The 15,816-nt window shown below is 42.4% G+C and overlaps 1 protein-coding gene across 6 annotated transcripts in view; it reads left to right on the top strand.

The window, feature by feature from the left end:
* The window catches only part of ZNF592 (zinc finger protein 592), a 95,865-nt gene extending 80,892 nt beyond the window's left edge, over positions 1-14,973 (top strand). For 5 of the 6 annotated variants that reach the window (XM_073363249.1, XM_073363251.1, XM_073363252.1 and 2 more), the window contains exons 7-9: positions 1,841-1,953; positions 10,462-10,597; positions 13,848-14,973. In XM_073363249.1, the coding sequence (XP_073219350.1) occupies positions 1,841-1,953; positions 10,462-10,597; positions 13,848-14,345 (747 nt within the window). In that variant the 3' untranslated portion in view covers positions 14,346-14,973. Of the gene's footprint in view, positions 1-1,840; positions 1,954-10,461; positions 10,598-13,847 lie in introns of those variants that run through there. The other variant, XM_073363253.1, reaches the window with a different exon arrangement.
* Positions 14,974-15,816: the final 843 nt, after the last annotated feature.

Genomic DNA, 15,816 nt, shown 5'->3' with positions numbered 1-15,816 from the left:
GATCTATACTTTGGCATGTCACCCTTTCCTCTGCTCCTTCCCTCACTGCATGTCACATCCAGTTTCCTTTTTCACATACTTTGGTAAATGAATGGAGAGCTGTATCTGTTCTAGTCACTGGTCTGACAGCTCCACTGGCTGGGATTCCAGGTTTTGTATTGATTGCTGTTGGCTTGTGTTTGCGATTTCCCTCAGCAGCTGCCAATACTCTTCGCTTAGCACTGTGATCTGTCCATGACAATAGCAGTTCCACTCTGCTAATCAACTCAGCACAACATAGATAGCAATTTGAGTAAAAGTAATTGGAAGCAACATTGTTGTTCAGATGGAGACTGTCCTCCATCTATATATGCATTTAAAGATGAAGAGGAAAAGGCACTTCCTCAATATATTTTATTATTTGCTAAACAGTATGGGGAATTGTCTGCTCTTAGGTATCTAACCCTGAGAGACTCTGTTGTAATGAATTTGTGCAAGGTGCAGAGGTGAGGTTGCTTTAGGAACCATAAATCTGAATTTTCTCACTTTTGTGTGCCTAAAATCTTGTGTTCTATTGACATGGGTTTTTACACAGATTAGTGTTAGAATGGGCATTTCAGGGCTAGCACCAGCTCATTGACGAAACATAGGCCAGGTTTTCGTGTACAGCCAAACTCTTAATACCTCAAGGTAAATGTACTGAGTCATTAATGTGCTGCGTCACACGTAACTGGAGCCCTGTGAACAGCGACCAAGAAGGTCTGGATTGTCCCAATTCATAAATACAAGAAGGGGAAAGATGGGAGTGGTGGATTGTCCCATTTGATAAACACAACGTGGGGAATGGAAATCCTCATTAAGTATTGAAGATTTTTTTGTTTTTGTTTTTTTAGAAATGAGCTAATATATGTGATGAGATTTAACTCTGGCAAATGCAGATGATAACAAGGGTGTAATCCCAAACAGATTTACACCGTGAAGGATGCCAGATAGAAAACAAATGTATAGGGGGATTTGGAGTCATTAATGGATATGGCTCATAGTGTGATGCTAATGCTACCTTGGGCCTGCTGTTTTTCCTGGTGCTGCTGTTGGGAGAAGAGAATGGGTAGGTGGTTTTGAGTCTTGCCAGTGCCTGCTTTCATCCCTTTCTCTGAGAAGGGAGGAGACAGGAGAAGGTGATACTTTTCCCTCTCCCCTGCCAGCATTAGCACAAAGAGCTGGTGCGGACCAGAGAAGCACATAGTTCTGAGAGGACTGGGTGTAGGATGGGCACAGGAGTGCGGTGGTGGTCAGTGGATTAATTTCACGTAGAATCCTATAGTGAAGTCAGCCTCTTTTTCTATCAAGGACCTTATCTCTTGACTCCAAGGTGGCTGTCTGGGCTTGCAGATAATGGTGTCCTATCCCTACAGGTCTTCTAGTTAAACCAGATCTTCTTCCTTCAGCAGTAAGGGTGGTCTTCTGTTGTTAAGGAGGAAACTCTCATCAATTCCCCCCTCTCTTCAGGAGCATGAGGAGGTTTCTTCTTGTCACCAATAAGTGAAGAGAGTTAAATCAGTACCCAGTAGCAGAAGTAATTAATAATACTTTTTTTTTAAAGTCAGATTGTTCTTGAGCTGCTTCTGATCTTTACCTGTTTAAAGGTGAGATCAATGAGGACAGCCCACTTTCAGGCTGGCTAACTTGGGGATCCCAAAAATCTTGAAATTGTTCTTTTGAGGTACCTCAGTTAAAGGTGTTTCTCTCTGGGTGTAGGCACTGTGCGTCTCCCTTGCTATTCATCCCTTCATTTGAGTCAAGTAGACAAAAGGAGCTAGCTGGCTTCAGTTGTTAAAAGATGTTTCTGTTCTTCTGCTAGTCTGTGAAGAGATATCCCTGTCGGCAGTGTGAGCATTCGTTCAACGACTTCAGCAGTCTGGGCAGACATATTCGCAATAACCATGACACAGCAAAGAAAGTTTACACTTGCTGGTGAGTACCTAACACTGCTTTCCAAGCTTTCCCACAGATTAATTCATCTTTCATGTTTAAAAGCCCTTTGTAATAGATCATGTCTTCTCCTGTCTACTCTAGAATGTAAATTACATAAGAACATAATATAAGAACGGCCCTATTGGATCAGACCAAAGGTCCATCTACCCCAGTATCCTGTCTTCTGACAGTGGCCAGTGCCAGGTGCCCCAGAGGGGATGAACAAAACAGGTAGTCATTAAGTGGTACATCCTCTGTCGCCCATTCCCATCTTTGGGCAAACAGAGGCTAGGGACACCATCCCTGCCCATCCTGGCTAATAGCCATTGATGGACTTATCCTTCATTAATTTATCTAGTTCTTTTTTGAACCCTGTTATAGTCTTGGCCTTCACAACATCCTCTGGCAAAGAGTTCCACAGGTTGACTGTGCATTGTGTGAAGAAATGCTTCCTTTTGTTCATTTTAAACCTGCTGCCTATTAATTTCATTTAGTGACCCCCAGTTCTTGTGTTATGAGAAGGAGTAAATAACACTTCCTTGTACTTTCTCCAATTACACTGTGGAAGAGTAAGAAGAGGAAAAGGTTAGACATGAGTGACTTTTTCGCTAAGATAGGTCTTTCGTTTTGATTGCAGTGTTCCTGGAGACTTGGGGTGAGGTTTAAAACTGAGTTCTACAGATGTATCTATGAGTACAGTCTCACACACCTGCAGAATGGCCAGTGAAACACTGGGCCTGATTCTCCTGTTGATAAATTGTATGGTCAGTTGCTTGGCCACCCTTTGGTTCATTCTGAAATGTATTCAACAGAGTGGATTTGATTTAAATCAAATTGATTTAAATCACGATTTAAATCACTAGTCAGGAAAACTTGCTTTAATCATGGATTTCTACATAAAAGTGCACTGCTGTTGATTGTTACCTTAATACATATTCTTCACAACTCAGAGATAGATGTAGGTTTCATTTTTAGAAGGTACACACTATACATTTTTAAAGTGATTTATTTTGAAAACTTTTCAGATTAGTTTTACAGCTATAACAGAAAATGAACGATTGGTTATTTCATTTACCAAAAGTAATTGAAGCAGATATTTATGAAGTCATTGGGAGGTGAACTATCTCCAATTCAACAGCTTACTCGTTAATATTTGGAGGATTTTCTTGCCATGCTGTATTAGGAGGAGAACATCACCAGACAGACATTTAAATAGTTTTATTTAACTAAAACATCAATGTTCTGGATTTTTTTCTTCAACAGCAAACATGTAATATTTTAACAAAACAAGCATATGATTTTTTGAATTGAGTTAAACATTCAAGTTTTTTAAAATCAGGTTTGTTTTTCTTAAAATTGTTTGTAGCTAAAATAGTTAAATGAAATATTTTTTAAAAAAAATTAAATTGACTATGTCAGCCAGGTCAACATGAGGAACTTAAAATATTGGCTTCTGCAGCTAAGTCTGTCGTCTTCACCTTCGTTTTCCTGTTTGTTCATAATCTGGAAAAGAAAACAAGCTTTCCTGCTTTTTCGGGTCCCCAATGATTTCTCAACTTGGAATGAATTCTTCCTAAAGAAGAAAATATTCTTTCTGCGCCAGCAGAAGAAGCTACTGCTGTTAAAAGTGAGATTATCACTTCAACAGTCTCTGAATCCAAGTGCTTAAGTGACATCCACCTGTTCACTGGTGTGACTTCCTTTAAAACATCATCAGCAAACTTTCTTGAATGGTTCACCCTTAGCTTTGAAGTTTATTATAGTTGGCATTACGGAGGGATGATTGCCAGATGTCAGTGTCATAGCCAACTCCTGTTCTTCAGCAGTTAAGGTTTGACCCTGGTACTGAGTATTGAGAATATTTGCAAGAGAATGAGCTGGAGACAGTGCTTGTCCCATTTGTTTTTTTAATGCTTGTAATTTAACTCTGTCATCTTTTTAAAAGATCTCTCTCAGTTCCTTCCAAATTTCAGCAGCATCAGCAATAAAACAGCTGTTTCCCTGCATTTTGTTCAAGGCTACAGAAATAGGCTTCAGGATACTCAGCATGTGTTCAACATTTCTCTTAAGCCCAACGTTGAGCACTTTGGCTGTGACAGTGCCATCTATTTTTTCATGATTTTGTTCACAAACTGTCATCAGTTTAGGCCAGTTCTTGTTCCATCGCACGTCTTGGGGGAGAGTTAGCTTGGTTCCTCCCACTTTTTTCAGAGCAGCTGCTGCAAAGTGGTTGTTACGGAAGTATTTTGCAATTTCAACAACATTAGCCTTTATTTCTGGAACACTGAAGTCTTTGGCTAGGAGGTGCATCAAATGAGCACCGGAACTGTATGTTATTAACTTGGGACGCTCTTCACTCTCTTCTAACTAATTTCTTCTCATCTTGGATACATTTGCAGCATTGTCTGTGACCAAGCTGCGTAATAGAAATTTGAATTTTTTTTCACAGTTTGTTATAGCTTTTACTGCTACTTCTTGTAAATATTCTGCTGTGTGTGGATTTCCTGATGTATCAATTGTATCTGTAAGGAAGACGTTTCCTTCTTCTGTTGTCCCACAAGCACATACAACAGGATCATTGTGGACATTGCTCCACCCGTCAAGACTCAGGTTAACAATTTTACCCTCTAGACCTTTTGCACACTGCTCAATTTCTCTTTCATACACTTTATCCAGCAATTTGCCTGTGACATTTGCTCTGTTGGGTGGACTGTATCCTGGTCTTAATGACTGAACCATGTTAATGAAGTGTGGGTTCTCAATCATACGGAAAGGAGAGTTTGTTGCATAAAGAAACCGGGCAATTTTTTCAACAATTATCTTTTTTTGTAATGTGCCGGTTCTTATCACCAACTTATCTGTGGTTGTTTCTGGATGACGGAGATTTTTTTTCCTTTTTACTACAGGTGATATATTGTGGCTATGTGACATACATGATGTGACTGAAACACTATCATTGGCAGATAACTCTGCAACTATAGAAAATGATGGTGATCTTGAAGGTGGATAGTCTTCAGAATCCTGTATGTTGAGGATAGAGTCTCCTAAGTCAATGCAGTTATTTAATTATTATTACCATACTGCTCATTTAGTACTGCTCATTGCATTCCCTGACGCTCAGTACTACTTTAAAGGTGAAATTGTAAAAGGAAGATCTGCCTATTTCAGCTATTTATTTTTTATCACAACTGTATCTAAAATGATAGTACCATAGAGTAACACCTATATTTTTTGCTCAAACATGAGAATTGAAGAATAGTCCAGAAGGAAGACAGGCAGTCCTTAAGAAAGAAGGATAAAATAAAAAAGTTTACCAACCTGAAGATTCTGCATGTTCAGACATGTTCCTTTCATCATCTTCAACGCAACTTCCTCCTGAGAAGGAACGCTTCTCATGATGATGTTTCATTTGGGCAACCAGGCCTTGCATTTCTTTGTTGCACTGGTTTCATTTTTCACACATGTCTGTCTTACCCACAGGTAGATGAACTTCATTAAAATATTCCCAAACTGGGTCTCTTTTATGGCCTGCTGCCATTATAGGTTTTCCCTTCTAGTGAGAGAATGGTATGGTAGATTTCAAATCAAGGAAGGCTGCACTCAGAAAGACCTCAAGACTTCTGGAATATGCTGCTCAAACAGTTTCACTTTTGTTTCTCCTGCCTCTCCTTCCCTTCTCACATTCATCTCCAGACTTCTTCTCCTTGTCCAGATCTATTCCGTCCCCAACAATCTTCTATTCATTGAACTTTTTGAAACTTTGCACTTTTAGAGAGAGGTAAGGGATTAACTCTGTATACACAAATTTGCAGAGGGTCAGTAGGGTTGAGGTCTGTCATTTCTCACCTCTATATATTATGTATTTATTTAAAAACATTTTTGCTGTTAACAAGCACGTTATCTCTGGAGACACACATCCATGGTTTGAGAACTGCAAAACTAAGCATCTCTGATGGTATCTTCTAGACTGAACACTGAGTCCCTTTGGGTAGATAGAGTAACTTAAATAATCTATACCGAAGCCCCTGGAACCCCATTAAGATTGGGTCTCTAATCGGTGAATTATTAGAACTCATTTACAAAACTTTTCTTAAACATTACATGAATATATTGTCTCATACTATAGAATTAGAATTTATAATCCCTATTCCGTGATGAGATATCTTTGAGCTATAATGTATCTTAATTAAAACTATAGATAGGTTTTTCCCTCAAAAAGCATTTTATCAAAAAAATCCAATTTAAATTAAAAACATCTGATTTTTTTTTAAATCATTGATTTTTATCCACCCTGATATTCAAGAGACAAAATAGCCAGTATCAGTCAGGTTTATGACTAAAACTCAATAATGCTATAGTACAGGGAAAAGTTTCAATGTGATACCAGTCTCTGGGAAGCTGTCTTGTGCAGTGCTGTTACCTTCATCTTACACAGACAAAGTGCTCCCAAAGTTACACATTTCAGCTAGGAGTATTTATAGGATGATTTTACAAGTTACAAAACCCTTTACCTATCATTAAAATCCAGCCCATCATTTTATCCCATTTCCTTAACTTGTTCTGTACCTTTCTTTATTTTTGTTTTGGACACTACAATTCCAGGTACTGGTCTGTGAAGGTACCTCCCTAGCTTGTACTAAGACATAGAATTTATTATATGTTTATGGTCAGTTGTACTATTGCAGCGTATTGTGGGATGCAGCTTAGCATGAGTGAACAGAATTCAGGAAAAATAAGTCAGTTTAGCTCTTACAGCTAACCAGGGATTCATATAATATGGTATAGACTAACCAAACATGAATGTTGGCTAACACTTCGTGGCCTTGCACCTTGTGTACTCAGGTACACTTGTGGAAAATCAGTGTGAAGTCTGTGTAAAATGCTATTGTGATGGTGCCCCCCATAAGGCTTTATGGAAATATGCTTATGAATGTGTGTGTGTGTGTATATATGAATAATATAACTGGAATATGTTTTATGCTACATTTGCCATGTAACATATCTCTGTGAAGGTTATGATCTACTGAATCTATATATCCTATTTGTATGCGTGTATCATTTTTGTATTCAAAGTTATGAATATTGGCTGTGTACTGGCTTTATTTCTAAGTAGCCTTAGTAAGCATTTGGTCAGTCTCTCGAGAAAGGAACGTGCAAGTTAAATGGCCAGTCAAGAAGCACTTAATGGACAATGGATCTTGAAGATGCCAATCCACATGTGAGCTTTCCCAGGCATGTGGCTTGGCTGGTAAGAAACTCAGTCATACATGGACATGTGACTTGTCCATGACTCCAAAACTCCATTTTGTAGCTGGATTCTACACAGGGGGAGAGGAGGGTGTCCACCTACAGGAGAAAGTCTATATAAACCCCTGGGAGACCCCTCCATTTTGTCTTCTGCTGGCTAAGGAGATAGCCTCTCCACCCCTAAGGATACCTGAAAGAAACTGGAACAAAGGACAGTAACTACAGGGGGTGTGAGTGACTGCTGGACCCAGACTAGAAGGAGACTAGTCTGTAAAAGGAAGCTTACTGGGTGAGGTTTTTATCTGTATTCAGTTTTCTTAGACATAGACTTGCGTGTTCTATTTTGTTTTGCTTGGTAGTTCACTTTGTTCTGTGTTACTACTTGGAACCACTTTAATCCTACTTTCTGTATTTAATATAATCACTTTTTACTTATTAATTAACCCAGAGTATATATTAATCCCTGGGGGATGGGGGGCAAACAACTGTGCATACCTCTCTATCAGTGTTATAGAGGGCGAACAATTTATATTCTACGCCACTGTGATGAGTTGGATCACAGAAACCCCCTTGGGACTGCCAACTGTGCCAAGACTAATACTGCCCCTGCTTTCCCTGCCAGCTTGGGACTCCAGCACCCTGTCTTGCTGAGCCAGACACGCTACTCTGCTGCAACACAGACCCAGGGTCTGAACCACATACCCCAAAGCTGCAGACTTAACTGAAAGCAACTTAAGAAGTGTTCCTCCCTTTAACACTCAGATGCCCAACTCCCAATGGGGTCCAAACCCTAAATAAATCCATTTTACCCTGTATAAAGCTTATACAGGGTAAACTCATAAATTGTTCGCCCTCTGTAACACTGATAGAGAGAGATGCACAGCTATTCCCCCCACCCCACCCCCAAGTATTACTACATACTCTGGGTTAATTAATAAGTACTCCGTCCCACCCTCATACTCGGGACAGACAGAAAAGGAGTCCTCTATACATCCCCACAACCGGACTAGGGCCCTGGTATGGCCTGCCATGGATGTAACCCCATGTGCCACTCCCTTGACATTGGCCATACTGGGATCCGTGGGCCATGTACAGAGCACAGTTTGAGAGGCCTCCCATGGAGCAAAGCCAAAGGCCTACACATTGGGCATCTCCATCGGTCTCTCGACCACCAAAGACTGAGCCTCTCCTTATAGTGGACGAGGAAGAAAAAACAGAGGAAGAAGTTCCACTGCCACTCCATTTCTCCCCCTCTTCCCCTGATGAGGCTATCCTGGCTCCACCCCCTACGTCAGCCAACAACTTTAAACACATTCAGGAGCTGTTTCGCAGGATAGCAGACTCCCTCCAGATTCCTTTGGAGGAAGTGAAAGAGCAACAGTATAAACTGCTCGACGTCCCGCAGACATCCTCCTCCTTCAAAATAGCCCTCCCAGTTAATGAGGCCCTTCTCGATCCTGCCAAGGTGGTATGACAGACCCAGCGTCCATCCCACCAACCTGCAAGTGGGCAGACAAAAAAATATTATGGTCCTGCAAAGGACATGGAATTTCTTTTTTCTCGCCCCGCTCCAGATTCCTTACTTGTCAATGCCAACCTCGATCCACCCCTTATGACAGGGATTGGAAGCAATTGGTTCTATTTGGCTGCAAAGCTTATTCATCTGCTATGCTCCAATTCTGAATATACAACTAAGAGGCTCTCATGGCCAAATACAATTATCTCAATTACTCCAAAATACAGAAACTCTGCCAAGACTTTCCTGATGACAAAAAGGAGCAACTCCAGACACTCATATCCAAAGGATACCATTTGGGCCATAGAGCTTTACAGACTTTCTTGGACTTCACAGATCCTGCTGCCCATTCCATTGCAACTGCCGTAGTCCTGAGGCAGGCATCCTGCTTGCACATGTCCAGCCTCCCTAAGAAGGTATAAACCATCATCGAGAACCTACCTTTGAGAGCCCAAAATTATTTGCAGTGCATATGAATGAATCCCTACACTCACTTAAGGGCTCTCTAGCAACTCTCCACTCTCTCAACATTTACCCACTAGCGCTGAAGAGACAACCGGGGAAATATCAACCTGCCTGCAATCCTGACCACCACAGTACACTCCCTATCAACAGTACGACAGAAATCCCCTACCAAGCATAGACATACAACTCCTCAAGGGGCTACCTCTCACACATCTTTGGTCAAACAATTTTGAAGGTGTGGTTGAGGCCCTGAGAACCCTCCCCCTGGTCCAGTCACAAAAACTGTCTCCAACATCCCACCAGTTTGGTGACCATCTAGACCCTTTCTTTCCATCATGGCAGCTAATTACCTCCAACAAGTGCGTTCTAAAGATCATCAAGGAAGGATTGTCCATCCCATTCCTATCTATCCCACCCACCCTTGCTCCCTTCCTGTCCCTCTTCAGGGACCCTTCTCATGTATGCATTCTACAAGAAGAAATAAACCACCTTCTGCAACTGGGAGACATAGAGCCAGTCCTATCTCAGCACAGGCGGTAGGGTTTTTATCCCCATTATTTTCTGATCCAAAAGAAATCTGGTGGGTGAAGACCGATCCTAGACCTTTGAAACCTAAACAAATTTGTCAAACTGCTACACTTCAAGATGGTTACCCTCTCCACCATTATCCTAGCACTGGAACGGGGAGACTGATTCTCAGTCCTCGACCTCCAAGCCATGTATTTTCACATCACAATACACCCTGCCCACAGATGGTTCCTTCAATTCATCATGGCAGCCAATCATTATCCATTGTAAATGCTTTGAGGCAGGGACTGTTTGTACAGGACCTAGCACAGTGGGGCCCTGATCTCAGTTGGGGCCTCTAGTTTGCTACTGGAATATAAAAGAACGGATTATCGTGCCACCACACTCCTTGATGCTTTTTGGATACAGACTAACACCGCTACTCTCTGATACTCATTATTTGTCATTTCAGTACCTTTCATACTTGGGAATCTTGCTGGTTACTTACTGTAGCAAACGTAACTTTAAGTAGATGAAGTATTTTGTCAGAAATACTAATAAATAATAAAATGCTATGTAGTGTAGGGAGCACTCCTGCATCTTCTGAGATGATCTAATCAGTCAGAATTCGGAGACTAAAAACACCTTTATCTGTAGCCAGTGACATTTCTTACTGACTCACAATTCTGCATTACCAACAGGCTGCCTACAATTAAATCAGCAGAAATGTGCTTTTCACTTCGCTAGTAACTTTCTTCCTTTATGTTTTTAAGGTTCTGCACAGATGAAAATCGGACATTTCCTCAGCCTTCCATGCTGGAGAATCACATCAGCCTTATGCATGGCATCAAAAACCCAGACCTGTCCCAGATGTCCAAAGCAAAAGCTCCAGAGTGTGACTCAACAAAAGTAATTTACATGGTTATACTGAAAAATAAATAGTGGCTTGTGAAGTCCTCTACCCCCCTCCGCCCCCACATTATCCACCTACCAGACTGCGGGGGAGGTTGGGGTTTATATCCTACAGCAGGGTGGTGGTACTCGGGGCTTTAGCCTCGCAGGGGGCATCAGGGCACAAGAACTGCGCCCCAACAGGCACTGCCCTCTGGGGCAGGTTGGGCATGTCTTGTGGCTCTCAAACTTTTGAAGATTATCTTATGCAGCTTGGAGGGTTATTAAGTTTGGCCACCTCTATATATACTTACAGGGTTTTTTGAGCTATATCCTAGAAACTAGTGTATGCAGCCAGGGTTATTTACAAGAGTATTGTCTTAGTTAACAGTGTAGGTCAGAGAACAACCAGAAGTATTGTGTTTGAACCAAAACTCAGAGTTAGGGAGGCAAAATTTATACCGCCGTTTTCACTCTTACATAATTTTAATGGAAAAAACAGAATTCTGCTTTACTGCTGTAACTTTCCATACTGGGGCTTTGCCAAAAGTAGAATTTTTCTGGAAAGTTTCTGTTCAGCCGTTTTAAAATTATTGTTAAGGAGCAATCAAGTTAGTGGGTAAGTAAAATACCTTTTCTCACCTTATAAACAATTATTCACATTTGGTTTTCCTTTTTGTTTTTTGGTAGGTGGGATGGGTCACACCTTAAAAATGGCTGATCTTTAAAACCTCAAACTTTGGAAGCAAATATTAATGGATTTATAGTGGTAATGACTCTCCCACATGGAATACGCTGTATAGCATGGTTCCCAAACTAGGGGCACCGCTTGTTCACGGAAAGCCCCTGGCGGGCCGGGCCGTTTGTTTACCTGCCGCATCCGCAGGTTCAGCCGATCACAGCTCCCAGTGGCCGTAGTTCGCCGTTTTCCGCCAATGGGAGCCGCAGGAAACGGCGCGGGCCGAGGGATGTGCTGCCACCGCTTCCCGCAGCCCCCCTTGGCCTGGAGCAGCGAACCGCGGCCACTGGGACCTGCGATTGGCCGAACCTGGGGACGCGGCAGGTAAACAAACCGGCCCAGCCCATCAGGGGCTTTCACTGAACAAGCAGCACCCCTAGTTTGGGAACCATTGCTGTATAGTAAATTAATATTTAACAGTCTAATCAATAATCCAAAATATCAAATGTATGTGCCCTATGGGTGAATTAAGAATGATATACGAGCCTTAACTTTTTCACTTCCTGAGGTCTCTGTATTTAGAATGTACAAACTCAGTGTTTTCTGGCTTGAACGCTCAATTAAGAAGCCAACAGAAGACACCAAAACCCCCTCAACGCCTGTGCACCTCTCTTGTACACACTCACACAGTCCAGGAATTTGATTGTGGAGCACTCCCCCTCCTGAACCACAGATCTCTGCCTAAAGATTCTCTGTATTTTATCTCATTACTCTTAGTTATAGCTATGTACACTCTAAATAATACCGTCTCCTTAATGTCTACACCTTCTAGTCTATAACAAACACAGTCCAGGAATTTTTTATTTTATTTTGCACAACCATATTGCACTGCAGTCTCAGGTCCAATTTACTTTGTTGTCACACACAAATTTCTCCCTTCCATTAAATATTTGTATTCTAAATTATTTCCCCAAACATAACTTAGCTTGAATTTTTTCATTATTTTCTTCTCTCATCACTTCCATTTTTAAAAGGACTATTTTTTCCTATTGAAATACTTTTAATATCCCTGCAATAGGAGAAAGAGGGCTGCTTCTTTCCCCTAGTTAGAGCTGGGTAAGTTATATTTGTTGTATAAATTATTCAACCAATTTCATTATATTTTTTTAACTGTTACAGTCTTAAAAAGTGGGGTAGATTTGTGCTGAGCTGTAGTTGCAGTTGTTTCTTTTATTTGCATTGGGGTAGTGCTTAGGGACTGCAACCCAGATCCAGACCTCTAGTGTACTAGGTACAGTACCAGTGCAGAATAAGAGACAGTCCCTGTCCCGAAGAGATTAAGATCTAAATAGATAAGTCAGACAAAAGGTTGGGTGGAAAGGATGTAATATACAAGCGGAATGAACATTGTGATAGTATGCAAATGACATGATAGTGCGAGTTATTTTGTTGGTTCCTTTTGCTTTTGTTTATAATTTTGCCATGTGGGGTTTTGTTGGGAGGGGATTAGCTGCTGAGAGAGATGAGAGGGGGAGAGGAGTAGGGAGGGAGGCTGAAGTGGAGAGGCTGAGAAGGAGCTGGAGCAAACAGCCGATCAGCAGAGGGAAGAAAATGTCCAGAGTAAAAATTGTAAAAAGCTGCCAGGAGCGAATGATGTCATCACATCTCAAGTTCTCTGCTTCAGCTGCTTGTCTTTGCTCCTGCTGGCTGAGCTTCCAGCAGTTTTTCTTCCCTAAGATCACACGCTGAGGAGAGAATGATTCTAGCAGGCATTCAGTGGGACTACATTCCAGTCTCCTCTGCAGCCTTACCTATTTCCATTCATCTTTGCCATCTTCAGCTTCTTCCCTTTCCCAGTCCAGCTGGTCAAATCAGGCTGTTTTTTCCTTAACAATGTCTCTAGAGAAGCCCTTTGACCAAACCCCTTCTCCATGCCTTGATCATCCCTTTCCTCAGCTGTTTCAGCCTCCTCCATGGTCCTCTCTACCTCTCACCCTGCTAGTCTATCCCACATGCTATCGATAAAATAACATACCTCCCCCCTCCTCTGATCACGTTACATTCCTTTTCAAACCCCTTTGTCTTCCACATCAAGTTCAAATTCTTCCCCCTTCAGAGCTCTAGACCTGTCTTCCATCCCTGTTCTCATTTCTCTTTACTCTCCTTCTAACTCCTCCCAAGCCTTCCTTAAGCCTGCACTTCTACCTCAAGCAGCTGTTTCCTGTGTCCTTCTCCCACTTTCATCTTTGCATCTTCTGTTCTACCCATGTGCATAGAACTCACTGCCCTGGTGCACCACACCGCTACATCTCCTTCAGATAATTCCAGAGAGCCTTTAACCTGTCCTTCATGTTCCTTTAAACTGTATGGTGTCTGTTTAATTCTAACTGTGAAAAGGTGGGTGAGGTAATATCTTTTATTGGTCCAACTTCTATTGGTGAGAGAGACAAGCTTTTGTGCTACACAGAGTCCTTCTTTGGGTCTGGGAAAGGTACCAGTATTGTTGTAGCCATGTCAGTCAATTCAGCAAGCCAAAGTTCTTGCTCTTAAGTGGATATAATAATAAAGACGTTTTTAACATTTTTTTAGGCAAAATCTCCAAAGAGAGTGTCTGCAGATGCTCCAGGACAGATGGAAACCACTGAAGTTCCACCAGCCAAAAAACTGAAGGCACATTGGAAATGTGCTAAATGTGGATTTGCAACAGATATCAGTACTGAATTTCAGGAACACATACCTCAGCACAAGGCGGACAACTCCACTGCTCAATGCTTGCTCTGTGGCTTGTGTTATACATCTCACATCTCTCTGAACAGGCACCTCTTTATTGTTCATAAAGTAAAAGATCCAGTAGAAGAAGAGGAGGAGGAGGAGGAAGAGGAAAGGGAAAAGTTACAGACAGAGACAAATGAGAATGGACATGAAGAGTATAATAGAGAAATGAACACTACAGTGGAAGAAGAAAATAGTTTGAAATGCAAAATGTGCAAGAGTGACTCAGTGCTTTGTGCACACAGTCAGAGGTGTGGCATGGAGGATTCCAGTAGCAATTCTCAGAACAATCATTCAAATGCTACTAAGATTTAAGAAAAGAAAAATTTTTACTCAAAATATTGGGTGGAAATCAAGCAGATCTTTGAAATATCCTGTTTATTTCTTGGGCTGGACTGTGCTTTCCATTAACTTTTTTAATTTGTAAGGGAAATAAAAACTGCTTCCACCTCCATAGCACTGAATCTCTGCCAGATCAGAGGTGAAAAGAGAAAGCAGGACAAGAATCCCCACTGGAACTTGTCTGACTCCTAAGGATGCAGGAGCACTTTCTGAAGCTGCAGTTTTCTTTCTGAAAATGAGCTCTCTTCCTTGAGTATGTACTGCCTCTGCCTGGAGCGCTAGCCTTGCCTCCTTTCTTTTAGTTTTCTTCTAATATTTAAATTCCCCTTCCAACCTTCTGCTTTATCACTCAAATCCATAAGACTGTGTGTCAACCAAATACACTTGTCAGGACAGTACAAACCTACGTTAAATACTCTTCCATCATGCAGCAGATGCAAACCATGGCTTTTTCATTGCCCTAGAACAGGGGTGGGCAAACTTTTTGGCCCGAGGGCCACATCTGGATATGGAAATTATAGGGCAGGCCATGAATGCTCACGAAATTGGGGGTTAGGGTATGGGAGGGCTCCAGCTTGGGTGTGGGCTCTGGAGTGGGGCTAGCGATGAGCGTTGGGGGTGCAGGAGGGTGCTCCGGGCTGGGACCGAGCGGTTCAGAGGGCGGGAGGGGGATCATTGCTGAGGCAGGGGCTTGGGGCATGGGAGGGAGTCAGGGTGGCAGGCTCTGGATGGCACTTTCCTCAAGCAGCTCCCAGAAACAGCAGCATGTCCCCGCTCCAGCTCCTATGTGGAGGTGTGGCCTGGCAGTTCTGTGTGCTGCCCTGTCCACAGGCACTGCCCCTGCAGCTCCCAGTGGCTGTGGTTCCTGGTCAATGGGAGCTGTGGGGGGTGGCGCTTCAGGTGGAGGCAGCGTGTGGAGCCCTCTGGCTGCCCCTATGCATAGGAGCCGGAGTAGGGATATGCCGCTGCCTCCGGGAGCCATGCAGAGTGGACCAAGACCCCGAGCCTGCTCCCCAGCTGGAGCGCCAGAGCGGGGCAAGCCCCAGACCCCACTTACTGGCGGGAGCTCAAGGGCTGGATTAAAACTTCTGGAGGGCCAGATATGGCCCCCGGGCTGTAGTTTGCCCACCTTTGCCCTAGAAGTATGCCAGGTTCATCTTCTAGTCTTTCCATGAATGTTATTGAATCAAGTTGTGTTATAAATTTAAATCACCATAGAAGAGATTTATTTTGCAGCCTCAGTCATCTTTTTAATTGTTTATATAAATATTGCTAAATCATCTATACTTGTAAGTGATTTACAAAGCACAACATCTCACACACCAACAAAGGCCATCAACTGGGGAGTTGCCACAGTTAAAGCCTTTGGTGGCCAGACACCAATGTAGCTGCACTGCTGCAAACCCCGCTGAAGACAGAGCCAGTATAAGATTCAGTTAGCACC

Source organism: Lepidochelys kempii, chromosome 10, assembly GCF_965140265.1.
Source record: "Lepidochelys kempii isolate rLepKem1 chromosome 10, rLepKem1.hap2, whole genome shotgun sequence".
In the NCBI taxonomy this organism is placed as follows: domain Eukaryota; kingdom Metazoa; phylum Chordata; order Testudines; family Cheloniidae; genus Lepidochelys; species Lepidochelys kempii.
The sequence above is the reverse complement of the archived record's forward strand: the minus strand, read 5'-3'. Positions and strand labels throughout refer to the sequence as shown.